The sequence below is a fragment of the Notolabrus celidotus genome, chromosome 6 (genome assembly GCF_009762535.1).
Source record: "Notolabrus celidotus isolate fNotCel1 chromosome 6, fNotCel1.pri, whole genome shotgun sequence".
In the NCBI taxonomy this organism is placed as follows: Eukaryota; Metazoa; Chordata; class Actinopteri; order Labriformes; family Labridae; genus Notolabrus; species Notolabrus celidotus.
This window is the reverse complement of record NC_048277.1, coordinates 36,806,422-36,825,162: the sequence shown is the minus strand read 5'-3', so window position 1 is coordinate 36,825,162 and position 18,741 is coordinate 36,806,422. Positions and strand designations below refer to the sequence as shown.

The window sequence follows — 18,741 nt, the reverse complement described above, 5'->3', positions numbered from 1 at the left end:
CACAAACAACAGAGAGCTCCTTCATGATCATTAATCATCTCTGGCTCATCAGATCTGCTGACATCCGTCCCGTCTTTAAAGGAGAAATCAGACACCTGACACTCTGAGCCTTACTTTAAGAACCCCACCATCCTGCTGGCTCCCTCAGGACCTCAGTGATTTAAGAAACCAGGATGTTATGTGACTGCCTTTAACCTCCCTGTGACAGTTTACGGCGACGTTACAGTCAAACTGACCCCTGAGAGTTCCCATCTGAGCAGAAAACAAGGTGAAAACAAGCAGCTGTGATCTTGCTCTGAGAGAAACACTTTGCAGGGCGTTCAGCCGCTGAATTTGCATCATGCCGTGTTCACATTCCCCTTCTCCCCAAGGAGAATTGGATTTCTGTCTGATTGAGCAGACCGTGATTTGTTCCTCTGTCTTTTTCTCCCGGTGCGTCCAAAAATAAATTCAAAGAAGCCCAGCAGGTCTCACCCAGACAAGAGGCTGCGACACACCAACATGCAGAAACATGCAGACAGGTAAAGTCACACGCAGATCTCAAGGACAGCGACGCGGTGAAACAAAACAAACAAGGAAAAAAGCACTCCAGACGAGCCGACGCAGCCAGCCACAAATGAGTTCTGCTTTCTGCTGTGACGCCTGATTACACCTTTGCATCGGCAAATTACCCCCCCAGCTCCACAGACTGTAATGATCATGTACGAACCAGAGAAATTAAATGTTCAGCACTTTAAGCTGCTCCCAGATGACTGTGAAACTGAACGTCAGAGGGTATTTTCACACTCCGTGACTCCAACTGAATCCACATGAGGCTCAAACTAACCGTCTCGTGTTTGAAACTCAAAAAACTTTGAACCAATCAGCCGTAACATACAAAATGTACATGGCAGACTTGTTAAGTTTAGCTAACTTTAGCCTAGCTTGCACGCTGTTTCACCACCCACCTCCACCTTTCTGCTGTGTCTTATTTTACCAGTGCCATATGTATAGTCTTTGCTGATGCTCTAGCTGCCTTACCTTTTTTTGTATGCACATAAAAAAGAGAAGAGGTGTGCTTTCCCCGCCTCTGCCTTGGCATTCTACAATGTTCATGGAAGGGCAGGGAGCTCACAGAACATTATTTTTGCTGTTGCCTGCTCTGCTCTGTCTTTGAAGATGCTCTTCCTACCTTGGCTTTTCATGTATGCACATACAAAAGAGTAGAGGTGTGCTCTCCCCACCTCAGGCTTTAGCATTCTGCGTTTGCTCATGGAGGGGCAGGGAGCTCCCAGGACAGTATTTTTGCTGTTGCCTGCTCTGCTCTGTCTTTGCTGCTGCTCTCCCTGGCATGACCTTTCATGTATGCACCTAAAAGGAGTAGAGGTGTGCTCTCCCTGCCTCAGGCTTTTGCATTCCACGTATGCTCAAGAAAAGGCAGGGAGCTCCCAGGACAGTAATTTTGCTGTTGCCTGCTCTAATCTGTCTCGATGCTATTCCTTCTGCATTGGTGTGCCCATTAAAGGCCAAGGAGGTGAGTTCTACCCACCTCTGGCTTTGGCATTCCATGTATGCTCATTGAGAGACAGGGAGCTCCCAAACTGTGTTTTTGCTGTTGCCTGCTCTGTTCTGTATTTGCTGATGCTCTATTTACCGTTACTTTTTATGTATGCCCATGTTAGTGATGGGAGGTGTGCTCTCTCCGCCTCAGGCTTTGGCATTGGCTTTGTATACTTATGGAAGGGCAGGGAGCTCCCAAACAGTATTTTGGCTTTTGCCTGCTCTGTTCTGTCTTTGCTGCTGCTCTTCCTGTCCTGGCTTTTTATGTATGCAACTAAAACCGGGGAGAAGTGTGCTCTCCCCGCCTCAGGTTTTGGCATTCTTCACGTGATCATGGAAGGGCATGGAGCTCTGAAAACAGTATTTTTGCTGTTGCCTGTTCTTTTCTGTCTTTGCTGATGCACTCCTGGCCTTGACTTTTCATGTATGCCCATGAAAGACCATGGAGGTGAGCTCTCCCTGCCTCTGGCTTTGGCATTCTATGATGTTCATGGAAGGGCATGGAGCTCCCAAACAGTGTGTTAGTTGTTGCATGCTCTGTTCTGTCTTTTGCTGATGCTCTAGCTGCCTTACCTTTTTTATATGCACATAAAAAAGAGGAGAGATTTGCTCTCCCCACCTCAGGCTTTAGCATTCCACGTTTGCTCATGGAAGGGCAGGGAGCTCCCAGGACAGTATTTTTGCTGTTGCCTGCTCTGCTCTGTCTTTGCTGCTGCTCTCCCTGGCATGACCTTTCATGTATGCACCTAAAAGGAGTAGAGGTGTGCTCTCCCTGCCTCAGGCTTTGGCATTCTTCACATGATCATGGAAGGGCATGGAGCTCTGAAAATAGTATTTTAGCTGTTGCCTGCTCTAATCTGCCTCCGCTGCTCTCCCTGCCTTGACTTTCCATGTATGCACCAAAAAAAAAGAAGGAGAGGTGTGCTCTCCCTGCCTCTGGCTTTGGAATTCCACATATACTCATGGAAAGGCAGGGAGCTCAAATATAACTTGTTGCATGCAAATTATTAATTCTTTTGATGAGAGTGAAACAAGATTAATGAAATGAGCTTTAAAGGTTCACAAACAAAATCAGTCCATCACTTTGAAAAGGCTGCTTATGATCCATGTGTGGTCAAAACACTGAGTTAGCTGTTATCAATGGAACAAAATAAACTCACAACTCTGCAGCCAGCTGAGGTAGAGGGTGGAAGGGCTCATGACACATCTAGAATAAAACATGAAACATCTCTTTGGCTGGGAAAAGTTAGAAAGAAGGCCACGATACTGCATGTCTACCTCCTATTGTACCAAAGCAGAGAGCAGAACAAAACCCAAGGTCAGAAAAGTATGAGTGTTCGGATGAACCACGAAAACAATACAAGGGTCAGAGACGAGGCTAAATCCAACACAAGCACAGAAATGTGATTTATACTGCTGTCAGAAAACAAACCCTGCTTATATCAAATGGTGTTTTATTTTTCTGTGGAAGTACGGTGTGAAAAATGTCGTACTGGCCGGCTGTAAAAAGGGATGGTGCAACTATTACGACATATTGCTTTTTATGACACATTAAAACCACCCAGTGACAGTAAATCCTGCAACATGTTAACAAGAATAGAGACTGAAATATGAAATTATTGTCATAATTCAGACGAAAGTCCACTCTAAGGGGATTTCAGGGTATGGTTTTGTTGAACACGATGGTTGTAGCTGATGAAGAGATTCATAAATCACCAGACACGGTTCATCTGTGAGTGAAAAACATAAAACTCTCACAGCTCAGACCTGAAAACCCTTCAGAGCCCGGACACCCCCAAACTCTCTCCATCTCCTGCTGTCGACTTCACAAAAGCAGCTGCAGGCCACGCAGTTTACACCTGCGCTCTGATTGGCTCCGGCACCAGCCAGACGGCCCAATGGGATCAATTACAGGAAGAGGATCAGAAGGCAGCACCTGTCACGCATCGCTCTCTCCTGACCCACAATGGGAGAGTTTTTAATTCACAGCCAGGTGTTTAAACAAGCCGATAACAGAGCCGGGGAGGAACGCGGGGGAGGAGTGGAACACATGGAGTTATGGTACACATACGGAGCGTCTCTTTGGTCTGTTTTTCCTGGTTTGTTTGACTGGAAAGGTACATTGTGAAAGCTCTTCTTCTTTATATCTTAACCTGGATCTTGTTGCAACTTATCATGGTTCTAAATTACTTAAAGAAACAAAGATAAACTCAGATTGATGCTTAAGTGATCAGGACAGATCTCTACAGAGACGGATCCAGATGTTTAAGAGTGCAATGCTTTTAAGAAACCAGCAAATTCTCCAGATTCCTTCATCAAAAACTAAAAATGTTATATATTCTGCTCTATCATTACCTCACCCATTCTCAAACCAAGGAAGAAGTATAACACAAAAACAACAACCATTAGAGGAAGTAAGAGAACAAAGACGTCCATATTACTCAGTCAGTAAAGTCAAAAGAGTGACGTGAATCATATTTGGGGTTCTTAAAAAGTGGCACTGCCCCCCCTTTGAAATCTGATTGGCCACCCCCACAATCCTGAGCTGTGAATGGTTATTTGCCTTGTCAGAAGAAGGGCTTATGTTGTCCCTGTCCCATTAAAGTTACTAACCATAGACCTTCCTGGAGTCCCTGAGCTCCCTTGTCTCGTAGGTTCCTCTGGATCTCTGCTGCTGTGGACGTTCCAGACTCCAGCTGCTACAACTACTACTATCCGTCTCCCCACTATCATCTCTCTCTCTCCCTATGTAGGCCTGCTTGTCATTCCTCAAGTCTCTTAAAGTAGTATGGGAGGTAAGACCTTCAGTTATCAGGCCCCTCTCCTTTGGAATCATCTACTAGTCAGGGTCCGGGAGGCAGACGCCCTCTCTACTTTTAAGAGTAGGCTTCAAACTTTCCTTTTTGATAAAGCTTATAGTTAGAGCTGGATCAGGCTTGGACCAGGTCTTAGTTATGCTGCTATAGGCTTAGACTGACACACTGGGATCCTGTCTTTCCCTCTCTCTCTTACTTTAACTCTTCCTGTCCCGTTAAAGTTACTAACCATAGTCCTTCCTGGAGTCCCTGAGCTCCCTTGTCTCGTAGGTATCATCTCTCTCTCTCTCTCTCTCTCTCTCTCTCTCTCTCTCTCTCTCTCTCTCTCTCTCTCTCTCTCTCTCTCACTCTCTCTCTCTCTCTCTCTCTCTCTCCCTTCATCTCCCTCTATCCCTATGTAGGCCTGCTTTCCATTCTTCAAGTCTCTTAAAGTAGTATGGGAGGAAGGACCTTCAGTTATCAGGCCCCTCTCCTTTGGAATCATCTACCAGTCAGGGTCCGGGAGGCAGACACCCTCTCTACTTTTAAGAGTAGGCTTCAAACTTTCCTTTTTGATAAAGCTTATAGTTAGAGCTGGATCAGGCTTGGACCAGGTCTTAGTTATGCTGCTATAGGCTTAGACTGACACACTGGGATCCTGTCTTTCCCTCTCTCTCTTACTTTAACTCTTCCTGTCCCGTTAAAGTTACTAACCATAGACCTTCCTGGAGTCCCTGAGCTCCCTTGTCCCGTAGGTTCCTCTGGATCTCTGCTGCTGTGGACGTGCCAGACTCCAGCTGCTACTACTACTACTATCCGTCTCCCCACTATCATCTCTCTCTCTCTTCATCTCCCTCTATCCCTCTCTCCAACACGGTCTCAGCAGATGTGTGTCTAACATGAGTCTGGTCCTGCTGGAGGTTTCTGCCTGTTAAAGGAAGTTTGTCCTTGCCACTGTAACTTGCTAAATGCTGCAAAGTGCTCTGCTCATGGTGGATTAAGATGAGATCAGACTGAGTCCTGTCAGTAAGATGGGACTGGATCTGATCCTGTTTTGATGTTGGGTCTTTGTTAATAATAGAACATAGAGTACGGTCTAGATCTGCTCTGTTTGGAAAGAGTCTGAGGAGAACATTTATTTTGATTTGGCGCTTTATAAATATGGATTTTCCTCTTGCATGCATACACCTCAATTGGCCCCAAACTGGACTAAATGTTCTGCACATGTTCCACAGTTTGCACGCCAGCTTAAACCCAGAAGTTGAGCAGCCTTAACACATAGAAGGAAGCCAGGTAGAAACCAAAATGTCAACAGAAGAGGAAGACGAAGCTATCGTATCATACGTATATTATGCCTTAGGACTACGGATGAAATTTAGCTATTGGGCTAATCCCAGCATATTTAAATTGAGGCATGGTTCACTGGACCAACTCTTTACCATTGCAGGGCTTCTGGAGGGGTCATGGGAGCTTGCCCAACCAGTCAACATGTTCTCATTGCATGTTGCCCTCTGCCAGGGCTGCAAACCTCCCCTATGGTCACAAGCTGTGGGGAGAGACCGTAAGAATGAGACTGTGGACACGAGTGGCTGAAATGAGTTTCCTTCTTCCATAGGGGAGCTCAAAGTAGAGCCTTCTTGAGGAAGGTATGGAGTGGGCTGAGTTGGTTTGGCATTTAATAAGGATGCCTCCCTTTAGAGGTGCTTTGGGTATGTCCACCTGGGAGGAGGCCTCGGGGTGACCCAGAGCAGTTGTGTATCCCATCTGGCCTGGAAACACATCCAGATCCCCCCAGGAGGACTTGGAAAATGTTGCTCCGGATTTGTCTTTTGAGGGGTACAAAGTCAGACATGTTCTTTGTGCACGTTGACCTCCGCCAAGGCTCAGTCGAGGCATGATGGCTGTCTAACATGAGTCTGGTTCTGCTGGAGGTTTCTGCCTGTTAAAGGAAGTTTTTCCTCACCACTGTAACTAGCTAAATACTGCGATGTGCAATGCTCATGATGGATTAAGGTGGGGTCAGACTGAGTCTTACCCTGTCTTGAAGTTGGGTCTCTGTTCATAATTTGACATAGAGTGGTCTAGACCTCCTATGTTTGTAAAAGCGTCTTGAGATAACGTTTGTTGTGATTTGGCGCTATACAAATAAAGATTGATTGATTGATTGATTGATTGAAGGCTGCAACCCTCCCTAGTGTTGAAATGTTGATTAATGTGCATTGTCCTAATCCAAAAAAAAGAGATTGTTTTGGTGTTGTAATAGTTACTTTCAGACCTCCAGGGGGTCATATCGCCCCCTACTGTAGCGGAGGGGAACATCCTCTAGTCAGTAAATATATCCTGGCTCTGTGTTTGTACCGGGACAAGGACAGCAGCCACATTAAAGTGCCTCATCGAGTTGAAACTGCAGCTCGACTTAACTGTGCATGCAGACGTACCGAGGGTCAGACTCAATGATGCAGGAGTCAAAGTCACTTCCTCCTGTTTGCTGAAGTGGATTTGTTTCCATGAAGACGTTCACACAAAGACAGAAGAAGAGATCAGATCTCATTAACACCTCTCAACAAACACAGACACAGAGCAGCACTGTTTGTTTGTTTGTTTGTTTGTTTGTTACACATCAGTTTAAATCACATTACAGCTCCACAACAGCAAATACAGTCCTCACTTATCAGACATGTGTGTGTGTGTGTGTGTGTGTGTGTGTGTGTGTGTGTGTGTGTGTGTGTGTGTGTGTGTGTGTGTGTGTGTGTGTTATCTGCTGTTTCCATGACAAACACTGCAGCTGGGAGTAAAGTGGAAAGCAGGCGGCCTTGTTTCCAACATAATTGCTTTATGATGAATTACAGCATGTGATGAGAAACAATGAGCCGCATTTCTATTTATTTCACTTCCAAAAGCAAAAAACGAGCCAGAAGTCGTCTCATTAATATCACGAGGCTGCAGCTCCGTCATATATTAAAGAGAGATTTAAACTTATTCTTAATTTAATGGAACAGAGGAGGTGTTTGAGATCCTGCAGAGACACCACAGTCCGGCTCTGACGCACAGGTGAGCTCTCAGAGGAAGCTTCTCGCCAGCTGAGGGAATCACGTCCGGGTTACTTCTGCAAGATTTAATTCAAGACATGTTTTGTTTGTTTGTTTGTTTGTTTTTTCAGGGTTTTTAAATGCCAATGACGTGTTTCAACATAAGTGCAATCAAGAAAAGAGCGCACTTCACAGTTTTAATTTGCACTTTCACATAAGATGAGTTGTCAAACATGTTTCCTTCTTCAGGACTTTAGTCTAGATTCATTCAGCTGCAGTCTGCTTCTATCACCTGTTAGAAAGAGTCTAGGTTAGGGATGGGACATGATTTTCTAAAGCTTGTATATTTTATAATTTATGAAAAATCAAAGAGTAAATTTGAATATTATCTCATTTTGTAAGTAACAGTCTTCATCGTATTTAATGCTGCCTGGTTGTAATACAGTACTCCTGTCAGAGGGTGGCTACAGAGCGTCTTAAAGCTGTTTGCTAACCGCATTAAGTAACAGAAGAAGAAGAATGCTAACTACATTAAAGGTGACATATCATGCAAAATTGACTTTTTAATGGTTCTCTACCTGAAATATGTGTCCCTGTCTACAAACCCCCCGAGAATGAAAAAAATCCATTCTGCCCCTGTTCTGATTTCTCCACCTTTCTGTAAATGTGTGCTGAAACCAGCCGTTTCAGACTTCAGTGTTTTTGTTACGTAACAACAATATCCGGTCTGTCACGGAGTCAGAGCTCGGAGCTTGTTCAGCCCATAGACTGTATAAAATAATACTGAATCCCTCCCCCGTTTTTCATTCCCTGCACAAATGTGTGCTAACAAGGAGCTTAGGAGGGAGGCATGCTAGTTGTAGGCTGTCTTAATAAACACAAAGGTCGCTTTGACTCCCCACGTCTGCAGATTTGAAGATCTAGTGGATGATTTTTATTTGTCATGGATAAGTGCTAGCGCTAATTAGCATAGCCACATAGCTACATGTTCATGGCATAGACTGTAAAAAATATGCAGAGGGTTTGTGACGTCACCCATCTGTTTCTGAAGAGCTGTTTTGAGACCAATCGGCTGCGGCAGCCATATTGCCTCTGTCGAGCCAGTGTGACGTAAAGAGGCGGGCTTTGAGCCTCCTAGCCAACAGCTGCAGTGTCCCTGCAGGCAGCTGTGCCTCTCATTGGAAGACTAGTAATCTCAATATCTTCGAAATTACCGAATTAGAAAAAAATTCACCCCCCTCACAGTGAGAGGACATCGAGAAATTAGCTATTCAGACTACACTCATCTTTTGTACCAGGCTGTAAACATGTTTATTAATGCTGCAAAGATCGTCTTTTCCCCATTCATGTGTATGTGACTTCCGGTACTTCCGGAGCCAGCCTCAAGCGGATCCTCGATGAACTGCAGCTTCTAACACTTCCGCATTGGACTCATATTTTTAGACCGGAGGTTGCCGCTTGGTTCATAGCTGTAGCTGTAGCTGTGTACCAAGACACACGTCGACATTCTGACAAATAAAACAACAAGAAACACAGAATCTGTGACCAATGGTTCAGAAAGGTCCTGCTGCCTTTCTGGCAGAGGTTGGTTTTACTCCCCACGTCTGCAGATTTGAAGATCTAGTGGCTGATTTTTATTTATCATGGATAGGTGCTAGCGCTAGTTAGCATAGCCACATAGCTACATGTTGGTAGCTGTGTACCAAGACACATGTCTACATGCTGACAAATAAAACAACAAGAAACACTAAATCTGTGACCAATGTTTCACAAAGGTCCTGCTTCAGGCGCCTCTCCGTCAGGATCAGATTCTGGATCAGATTCAGAGGGTTGAAGTAACGCGATCTCTGAGCAGCCGTGTATATTCAGCCAACATGTAAACATTAGATCAACGTGCTGGACAGCCGAGGCCACACCCACTTCCTGAGGGGGCGTGGTCAGAGAGAAAACAGAGTGTTCTGAGGAGGACTGAAGAAAAGGACTTTTCAGGCAGACCAAAATCTGATTTCAAAGTGTTTTTTTGAGCATAAACTTTAAAGACATGTTTTGGGGACCTCTTAGACCAATATATGTTGATGAAAAAAGCGTGATATGTCACCTTTAAATAGCAAAGAAGAAGAAAACATTAGCAAGCAGGGGGGACAGTGAGGTGGATGGAGGAGGAGGATCTGAGGGTGCAGACGGGTGTGGCAGTATGGAGGAGGTCAGAGAGATATGGAGGGGCGAGGTTGTGTTTGGATTTGAAGGTGAGGAGAAGTATTTTGTAGTTGATCCGGTGTGTGATGGGGAGCCAGTGGAGCTGTTGCAGGATGGGTGTGATGCGGTGGATGGAGGCGGTGCGTGTGATGATACGGGCGGCTGAGTTTTGAACCAGTTGTAGTTTATGGAGGGTTTTGTGGGGGAGACCAAACAGAAGGGAGATGCAATAGTCCAAACGGGAGGTGACGAGGCTGTGAACAAGAATGGCGGTGGAGTGGGGAGTGAGTGAAGGACGGAGACGGTTAATATTGCGGAGGTGGAAGTAGGCAGACCGGGTGATGTGGTTGATATGGGAGGTGAAGGAGAGGGTGCTGTCGAGGATGACACCCAGACTCTTAACCTGAGGGGAGGGGAAGAGGGGCGAGTTGTCGATGGGAATAGAGAAGTGATGGAGTTTGTTTAATGTAGATTTTGTGCCAATTAGAAGAAGTTCAGTTTTATTGCTGTTTAATTTGAGGAAGTTTGAGGTGAACCAAGATTTGATTTCATTAAATGATATTACATCGACTCTTTCACTCAGCTTTAGTAAATTAAAGATAGAAACAGTTTCCATGTGAGGCTCAGTGTTAAAGTGTTTGTTTCCTCAGAAGGAAGGAGGAAGCATCCTTTAACAAAGCCTCTCCATCAGCGAGCAGAGACATCAGAGAGCGTGAAGGAGCTCTGTGAAACCCTCTCCCCCGGTCCCCAACGTGCATCACAATTAGACCCTCTACACATTCTGTACATCACACCGCCTGTAAACCTCCTCAGGGCTAATTAAACGTCATTTGTTCCTCTGATCCCGCTCTCGTGGTTTTAATGAACGCCGACTCCTCTCCTCGTGTAAACACAGCCGAGTTTGTGTCGGTCCGCCCACTCAGCGCTGCGTCTCTGTGATTTAATTTGCCTTACAGCGAGGCAATCAGATCCGCTGTCCTTCATTAGCGGAGGAGCTTGTTTGTGTGAAGCTCCTTTAAAGAATCAGATTTTTTTCATCTGCGTGTTCGGCGGCGTTGGCGGGGGCAGACGCGGCTTTGCAACCGACATCTTTCAGCCACATGAAGACAGAGGGACGCAGAGGGATGTTGTGAGTTTCTGAGCCCCAGGAGGATCACACTGCTTCTCTGAGGATCCTCAGCTCACACTTGAAGGCTGGATGGTGGAGGTGTTTTTATCCACCATTCATCCTCCATCCTTCCTCTCTTCTCCTTTACTGTTGCTCGAGTCCTAACAAGGACCAAAAAAGTAGACCACATCACTCCAGTTCTTAGATCCCTACACTGGCTTCCTGTCTGTCAGAGAATAGACTTTAAAATCCTGCTGATGGTTTATAAAGCACTGAATGGTTTAGGCTGATCTGCTGCTACTTTATGAACCACCTCGACCTCTGAGGTCCTCAGGTACTGGTCTGCTTTCAGTCCCAAGAGTCAGAAGGAAACATGGTGAAGCAGCGTTTAGTCATTAGCACCACATCTCTGGAACACACTCCCTGAAAGCTGCAGGTCTGCTCCAACTCTCACCTCTTTTAAATCAAAGACTTAAGACTTTCTTATTTGCCACTGCCTTCCTATCTTAGATTATTTTAACCCACTTTAGCGCTATACAAATAAAGCTGCCTTGCATTGCCTTGCATTGCCTTGCATTGCCTTGCATTGCCTTGCATTGCCTTGCATTGCCTTGCATTGCCTTGCATTGCCTTGCATTGCCTTGCATTGCCTTGCATTGCCTTGCATTGCCTTGCATTGCCTTGCATTGCCTTGCATTGCCTTGCATTGCCTTGCATTGCCTTGCATTGCCTTGCATTGCCTTGCATTGCCTTGCATTGCCTTGCATTGCCTTGCATGGCCTTGCATGGCCTTGCATGGCCTTGCATGGCCTTGCATGGCCTTGCATGGCCTTGCATGGCCTTGCATGGCCTTGCATGGCCTTGCATGGCCTTGCATGGCCTTGCATGGCCTTGCATGGCCTTGCATGGCCTTGCATGGCCTTGCATGGCCTTGCCTGGCCTTGCCTTGCCTTGCCTTGCCTTGCCTTGCCTTGCCTTGTAGCTGCCACTGATGAAAGTTTATAGATTTCATTAATTTCGAGTCATATAATAATTTAAGTTAAAACTAGAATAATTTAAGATTAAAATATATAGCTGTTTAATAGAAGTTAATAAGAATTGTTCCTCATAGAAAGTGAAAGCTTCCAGAACATGAGAAAGGGGCGGGGCTTAGCAAGATGCACCTCGTGCTTGCCATGCAGCAAGGTTGATGCAGAGAGGAGAAAGCTGCTGCACATTGAAAGATCTGGGAAGCCAGATATTTCATTTTTACTCCCTTACAGTTCATGGGGCCAATGAGGTATGTGTTAAAGTTTGTTTGTGTGGCCCAAATTATTTTCTTTGATGTGATTATAAGTCAAACAGCATAAAGTTTCTATGTATATTGATTTGATTTGATAAGTAGTGTGTTATGTGTAAATGTAATTTGTGTTTAAGCTTTATCAAGCTGATTTTATGATTGTTATTACAGTTCTCACGGCATGTTCAAAGGCACAGATTGTGTGAAATAAATGCCTGTAAGAAAAGGAACGCCTTGTGTCCGTGTCTTGACTGGAGGGAGTTACAACTGTGACGTACAGTTTAATCTCTGGGATCGCCATTTCATACGACACTTTATGTCCCGTCTGTCCTTTTTAATATCAAACAATCCCTGTTTGTCAGGTTTAAACAGTCTGACTTTCTGTTGAGGCTCAATCCCTGATCACCAAACCAGCCTCACAGTTCAAGTATCAGTGATCAAAACAGACTCTTGTTGAGTCAAAGTCGTTATTTTTCTGGAGTCCCTGAGCTCCCTTGTTTCGTAGGTTCTTCTGGATCTCTGCTGCTGTGGACGTGCCAGACTCCAGCTGCTACATCTACTACTATCCGTCTCCCCACTATCATCTCTCTCTCTCTTCATCTCCCTCTATCCCTCTCTCCAACACGGTCTCAGCAGATGTGTGTCTAACATGAGTCTGGTCTTTAATAGTCAGACACCTTCGTATCTTAAAGAGGTTGTAGTACCCTATCACCCCTCTAGAACTCTACGCTCCCAACATGCAGGCCTGCTCATCGTACCTAAAGCCTCTAAAAGTAGTATGGGAGGTCGAGCCTTCAGTTATCAGGCCCCTCTCCTTTGCAATCATCTACCAGTCAGGGTCCGGGAGGCAGACACCCTCTCTACTTTTAAGAGTAGGCTTCAACCTTTCCTTTTTGATGAAGCTTATAGTTAGAGCTGGATCAGGCTTGGACCAGGTCTTAGTTATGCTGCTATAGGCTTAGACTGACACACTGGGATCCTGTCTGTCCCTCTCTCTCCTCTCTCTGTCTGTCTCTCACTTTAACTCTTCCTGTCCCATTAAAGTTACTAACCATAGACCTTCCTGGAGTCCCTGAGCTCCCTTGTCCCGTAGGTTCCTCTGGATCTCTGCTGCTGTGGACGTGCCAGACTCCAGCTGCTACAACTACTACTATCCGTCTCCCCACTATCATCTCTCTCTCTCTCTCTCTTCATCTCCCTCTATCCCTCTCTCCAACACGGTCTCAGCAGATGTGTGTCTAACATGAGTCTGGTCCTGCTGGAGGTTTCTGCCTGTTAAAGGAAGTTTGTCCTTGCCACTGTAACTTGCTAAATGCTGCAAAGTGCTCTGCTCATGGTGGATTAAGATGAGATCAGACTGAGTCCTGTCTGTAAGATGGGACTGGATCTGATCCAGTCTTGATTTTGGGTCTTTGTTAATAATAGAACATAGAGGAGGGTCTAGACCTGCTCTGTTTGGAAAGAGTCTGAGGAGAATATTTGTTGTGATTTGGCGCTTTATAAATAAAGATTGATTGATTGAAAACAGGGATTCAGAAACAGATGGTTGAATGTTTTTCTTTTAAGGCTGCAGAATTAAAAAGCTTCTAATTATTCATTTTCAATCATTTCCTTTGTAGTGTTAGAAACACCTCCACACACACACACATACACACAGAGTACATCTGATATCAGCCACCCTGCAGAGCTGTGTGTCCTCAGGAGGCCGAGCAGAGACGCTCCGGCGATCTGACTGTGAGTGTCCTCGCTCTGCTGTCCATCTTTAAAACAACAAGTTCCCAGCGGAGGAGGAACTCTCAGACGGAGCCGACAGGAGGAGGAGGCTTTGTTACCGTGCTGACGTGTGAAAGTCAGCGCCGCTTTGACAGACTTCATTATTCAGAGAGCGGACGGACTCCAACCAGCCGACCAGAACGCAGGAGAGAGAGAGAGAGAGAGAGAGAGTTTCCTCTGACATGCATCAACACACTCCCACCCTCTCTCTCTCTCTCTCTGTGACTCACAGACGGCAGGTTGTGGTTCTCTTTCTGCAGAAATCTGATTCATTAAATTGTGTAAACTTAAACCAGGCTTGTGTGGCTGGAGGATTAGAGAAACTTCATTTCTCTGACAGAAAAGCTGAATATTCCAACACGTAAACTCAAACCTGGAGCTGGCCTTCCTTTTCTTGACGCCTTTTTTAGAAAAGGAATTATCAGGGCTTACTCAGTTTTCTTCCTGAGGCTGAAAGCTTTCAGTTTTCTGGTTGCACATCTTTCAAAATATCTCAGCAATAACGATTTGACTACTTTAAAATTTAACACAAACGTGAAGTCGGGCTCAATTTGAACAGATTCTATTTGAGGCTTTAGTGCTAAAAATACTTTATTGTCATAATTCGAGAATTCATGAAGCAGTTAGGAATTGAAGATGTGTGTTTGACTTAAAAGGTCAAAGGTCGACTTCACTGTGACAGTTCGTCCTTTCCGTTCGTCATATCTGCTCCATTGTTGTTGACACTTCATAATAATAATAATAATGCATTTTATGTAAAGGCGCCTTTCTTGGCACTCAAGGTCACCTTACAACATTAAAAACAAACAGAGTTTAAATAACAAACAGTTATAAAATACAATTTAAAAAGTTTGAAGTGAATGGACAGAGGAGTTGTGGTCAGATGGAGTAAGCCAGTTTAAACAGATGAGTTTTGAGTTTGGATTTAAAGGTGACATATCATGCAAAATGGACTTTTTAATGGTTCTCTACCTGAAATATGTGTCCCTGTCTACAAACCCCCCGAGAATGAAAAGAATCCATTCTGCCCCTGTTCTGATTTCTCCACCTTTCTGTAAATGTGTGCTGAAACCAGCCGTTTCAGACTTCAGTGTTTTTGTTACGTAACAACAATATCCGGTCTGTAACAGGAAGTCAGAGCTCGGAGCTTGTTCAGCCCATAGACTGTATAAAATACAACTCAACCCCTCCTCCGTTTTTCATTCCCTGCACACATGTGTGCTAACAAGGAGCTTAGGAGGGAGGCATGCTAGTTGTAGGCTGTCTTAATAAACACAAAGGTCGGTTTTACTCCCCACGTCTGCAGATTTGAAGATCTAGTGGATGATTTTTATTTCTCATAGATAAGTGCTAGCGCTAATTAGCATAGCCACATAGCTACATGTTCATAGCTGTAGCTGTGTACCAAGACACACGTCGACATACTGACAAATAAAACAACAAGAAACACTAAATCTGTGACCAATCCTTCAGAAAGGTCCTGCTGCCTTTCTGGCAGAGGTCGGTTTTACTCCCCACGTCTGCAGATTTGAAGATCTAGTGGATGATTTTTATTTATCATGAATAAGTGCTAGCGCTAGTTAGCATAGCCACATAGCTACATGTTGGTAGCTGTGTACCAAGACACACGTCGACATTCTGACAAATAAAACAACAAGAAACACTAAATCTGTGACCAATGGTTCAGAAAGGTCCTGCTGCAGGCGCCTCTCTGTCAGGATCAGATTCTGGATCAGATTCAGAGGGTTGAAGTAACGCGGGTCTGTGAGCAGCCGTGTATTTTCAGCCAACATGTAAACATTAGATCAACGTGCTGGACAGCCGAGGCACATCCACTTCCTGAGGGGGCGTGGTCAGAGAGAAAACAGACTGTTCTGAGGAGGACTGAAGAAGAGGGTTTTTCAGGCAGACCAAAATCTGATTTCAAAGTGTTTTTTTGAGCATTTACTTTAAAGACATGTTTTAGGGACCTCTTAGACCAATATATGTTGATGAAAAAAGCGTGATATGTCACCTTTAAAATGTGGGAGTGAGTCAGTGTTGCGGAGGTCAGGTGGGAGAGAGTTCCAGAGCGGCTGAAGGCTCTGCTCCCCATGGTAACAAGGCGAGCAGGGGGGACAGTGAGGTGGATGGAGGAGGAGGATCTGAGGGTGCGGACGGGTGTGGCAGTATGGAGGAGGTCAGAGAGATATGGAGGGGCGAGGTTGTGTTTGGATTTGAAGGTGAGGAGAAGTATTTTGTGGTTGATCCGGTGTGTGATGGGGAGCCAGTGGAGCTGTTGCAGGATGGGTGTGATGCGGTGGATGGAGGCGGTGCGTGTGATGATACGGGCGGCTGAGTTTTGAACCAGTTGAAGTTTATGGAGGGTTTTGTGGGGGAGACCAAACAGAAGGGACATGCAATAGTCCAAACGGGACGTGACGAGGCTGTGAACAAGAATGGCGGTGGAGTGGGGAGTGAGTGAAGGACGGAGACGGTTAATATTGCGGAGGTGAAAGTAGGCGGAGCGGGTGACGTGGTTGATATGGGAGGTGAAGGAGAGGGTGCTGTCGAGGATGACACCCAGACTCTTAACCTTATCTTATCTTCAAACTCAGCCCAAATGTCCATGTTGTTTTTGGATGAAGTGATTTAAAGGTGGTGGTAGAGGTGGAATTTTCTACATCCAGAGGGAGAGAGTTCCAGAGGCGGGGGGGGCTGAGCGGCTGAAGGCTCTCGACCCCATGGTGGTCAAGCGAGCAGGTGGGAGGGTGAGTTAGGTAGAAGAGGAGGACCTGAGACTACGGGTGGGAATTTTAGTATGGAGGAGGTCAATGAGGTCCTGAGGAGCTAAGTTGTTGATGGCCTTGTAGGTGAGGAACAGAATCTTGAAAATGATGCAGTATTTAATGGGAAGCCAGTGGAGTTGCTGCAGGACAGGTGTGATGTGGCTGGTGGAGGGGGTTCTGGTGATGATGCGGGCAGTGGAGTTTTGAACCAGTTGTAGTTTATAGATGGATTTGTCAGGTAAACCAAAAAGAAGGGAGTTGCAGTAATCTAGGCGGGAGGTGACCAGGGTGTGAACCAGAATGGATGTACTGTTGGAGGAGAGAGGTGGACGTAGGCGAGAGATGTTATGGAGATGGAAGTATGCTGACCGGGTGACATTAGTGGTGTGGGACTGGAATAACAGTGTACTGTCATTCGACTGATTGACTACATGAATTATTTAAGGAGTGAAGATGTTTTGGTTAAATCAAAGACTAAAACTATAAAGGGCTGAAAAGACTAAAATGAGACTAAAACTAACATTTTCATCTAGAGACTAAGACTAAATCTAAAATAGCTGTCAAATTGAACACTGGTACAAAAGCCTTAAAAAACAAACACACACCCTCCTATCTGAACTCATCTGGAGGCTTTTAACAGATCCTAATGTTACATAGATAATCAACCTCATCAGCAGATGAACGCAGAGTGAGGACGAGCAGACAGACGATGAAGACAGACGATGAAGAGTTGAGTGTTTTCTTGAATGAGGTTTGCTTGATGTGATATTATCTGCTGCATGAAGAGGCTTTTGAATCAACTCCAGTTAATCAGCTGCTGTGAAGAGATGGTGGCAGATGGATAGAAGAGCGCTCATGGGTAGTAATTATTTAATCAACTCACACACTCACACACACAGACAGAAAGACAGACACACACACACTCGCGCGCAGGCTGTGATTTTAATAAGGGCCAGCAGTGTCCTTGTTGAAAGATGTTATTATGTGATCAACATTAAAACTGGATCTTTGCTTGAAATCAAACACACAGTTAAAAGGAGCGGACTCTTTCACTCTGGCTTACCCTCTAATCTCCGTCCCCTCTGAGGACTAATCTGGTTCTCACCGTGGTGGTCTTGACTCGGCCTCCCGGTTGCGTGCAGGTCCAGCCCGACTGATTGACCAGGAGATCACAACCTTCGTCGTCCAAACACGGAGACATCTCGCACCACTGTCGACTCCACACGATGCGAACTGAGGAGGAAGAAGGACAGACTTTATTTGTTTACATCCTCAAACGTCTCACTCGAGTCCCTCCTGAGCGTCCTCAGACTTTTACTTGGTCGTACTTATTTTGATTGTTGAAGATGTTGGAAATAAACATCCTCACTCAGTTTAATGACTCATTAAAATGTCTCTGCAGCCTGATATGAAACGCTGTGTTTGTGTTTGCACCTGATTTCTTCAGGGATGAGATTTAAACTGTTTTTCTTTCCTCAATAAAAAAAAAAGTTAAATCTTCAAAACAAAATTAAACAAGTTCTCAAGGTCATGGACAGAAAAACAGACTAGTTTATATCACACATCACATTTTGATTTCTGCAAGATCTCTGCACTGCAAAAACTCAGAATCTTACAAAGTGAAATTATCTCATTTTTAGTCTAAATGTCTTCTCCCTCTTGATTTAAGATAAATTTAATTAACATTTAACATTTCAGAAAGATAGAGGGACTTCTTTTAAGACATCTTAAATATCTTGTTCAGTCAAACAATCTTGAAATGATCTTGTTTTGAGTTTTAATTTAGAAGAAACAAGGTTTATTTAACATTTCAGACATTTTTCAAGCTGAGATCTTATTTATAGAAGACAGATAATCTTGATTTAAGACAAACACTTTACTTGATTTAAGGAAATGACTTTTATTGGAGTCTATCAGAAAACAGATCCATTGATTAAAGAAAGAAAGAAAGAAAAAAAGAAAGAAAGAAAGAAAGAAAAAAGAAAGAAAGGATGAAATTAATAAAAAAAGATGAAAGAAAGAAAGAAAGAAATGAAGGAAGGAAGGAAGGAAGGAAGGAAGGAAGAGGGACAGCAGGAAAGAAGGAAAGAAAGAAAGAAAGAAAGAAAGAAAGAAAGAAAGAAAGAAAGAAAGAAAGAAAGAGGGACAGCAGGAACAAGGGAAAGGAATAAAGAAGAAAAAAGAAAGATGGGATGAAAGAAAGAAAGAAAGAAAGAAAAAAAAAAGAAAGAAAGAAAGAATGAATGAAAAAGAA

General features: G+C 44.5%; 1 protein-coding gene across 1 annotated transcript in view; it reads right to left on the bottom strand.

Annotated features, from left to right (window-relative positions):
* LOC117814067 overlaps window positions 1-18,741 on the bottom strand; it is a 55,946-nt gene that overhangs the window by 28,330 nt on the left and 8,875 nt on the right. Inside the window, exons 2-3 of the mRNA XM_034685177.1 lie at window positions 17,593-17,720; window positions 9,568-10,142 (exon numbers count right to left, since the gene is read on the bottom strand). Coding sequence (XP_034541068.1) covers window positions 9,568-10,142; window positions 17,593-17,720 — 703 coding nt within the window. The remainder of the gene's footprint in view (window positions 1-9,567; window positions 10,143-17,592; window positions 17,721-18,741) is intronic.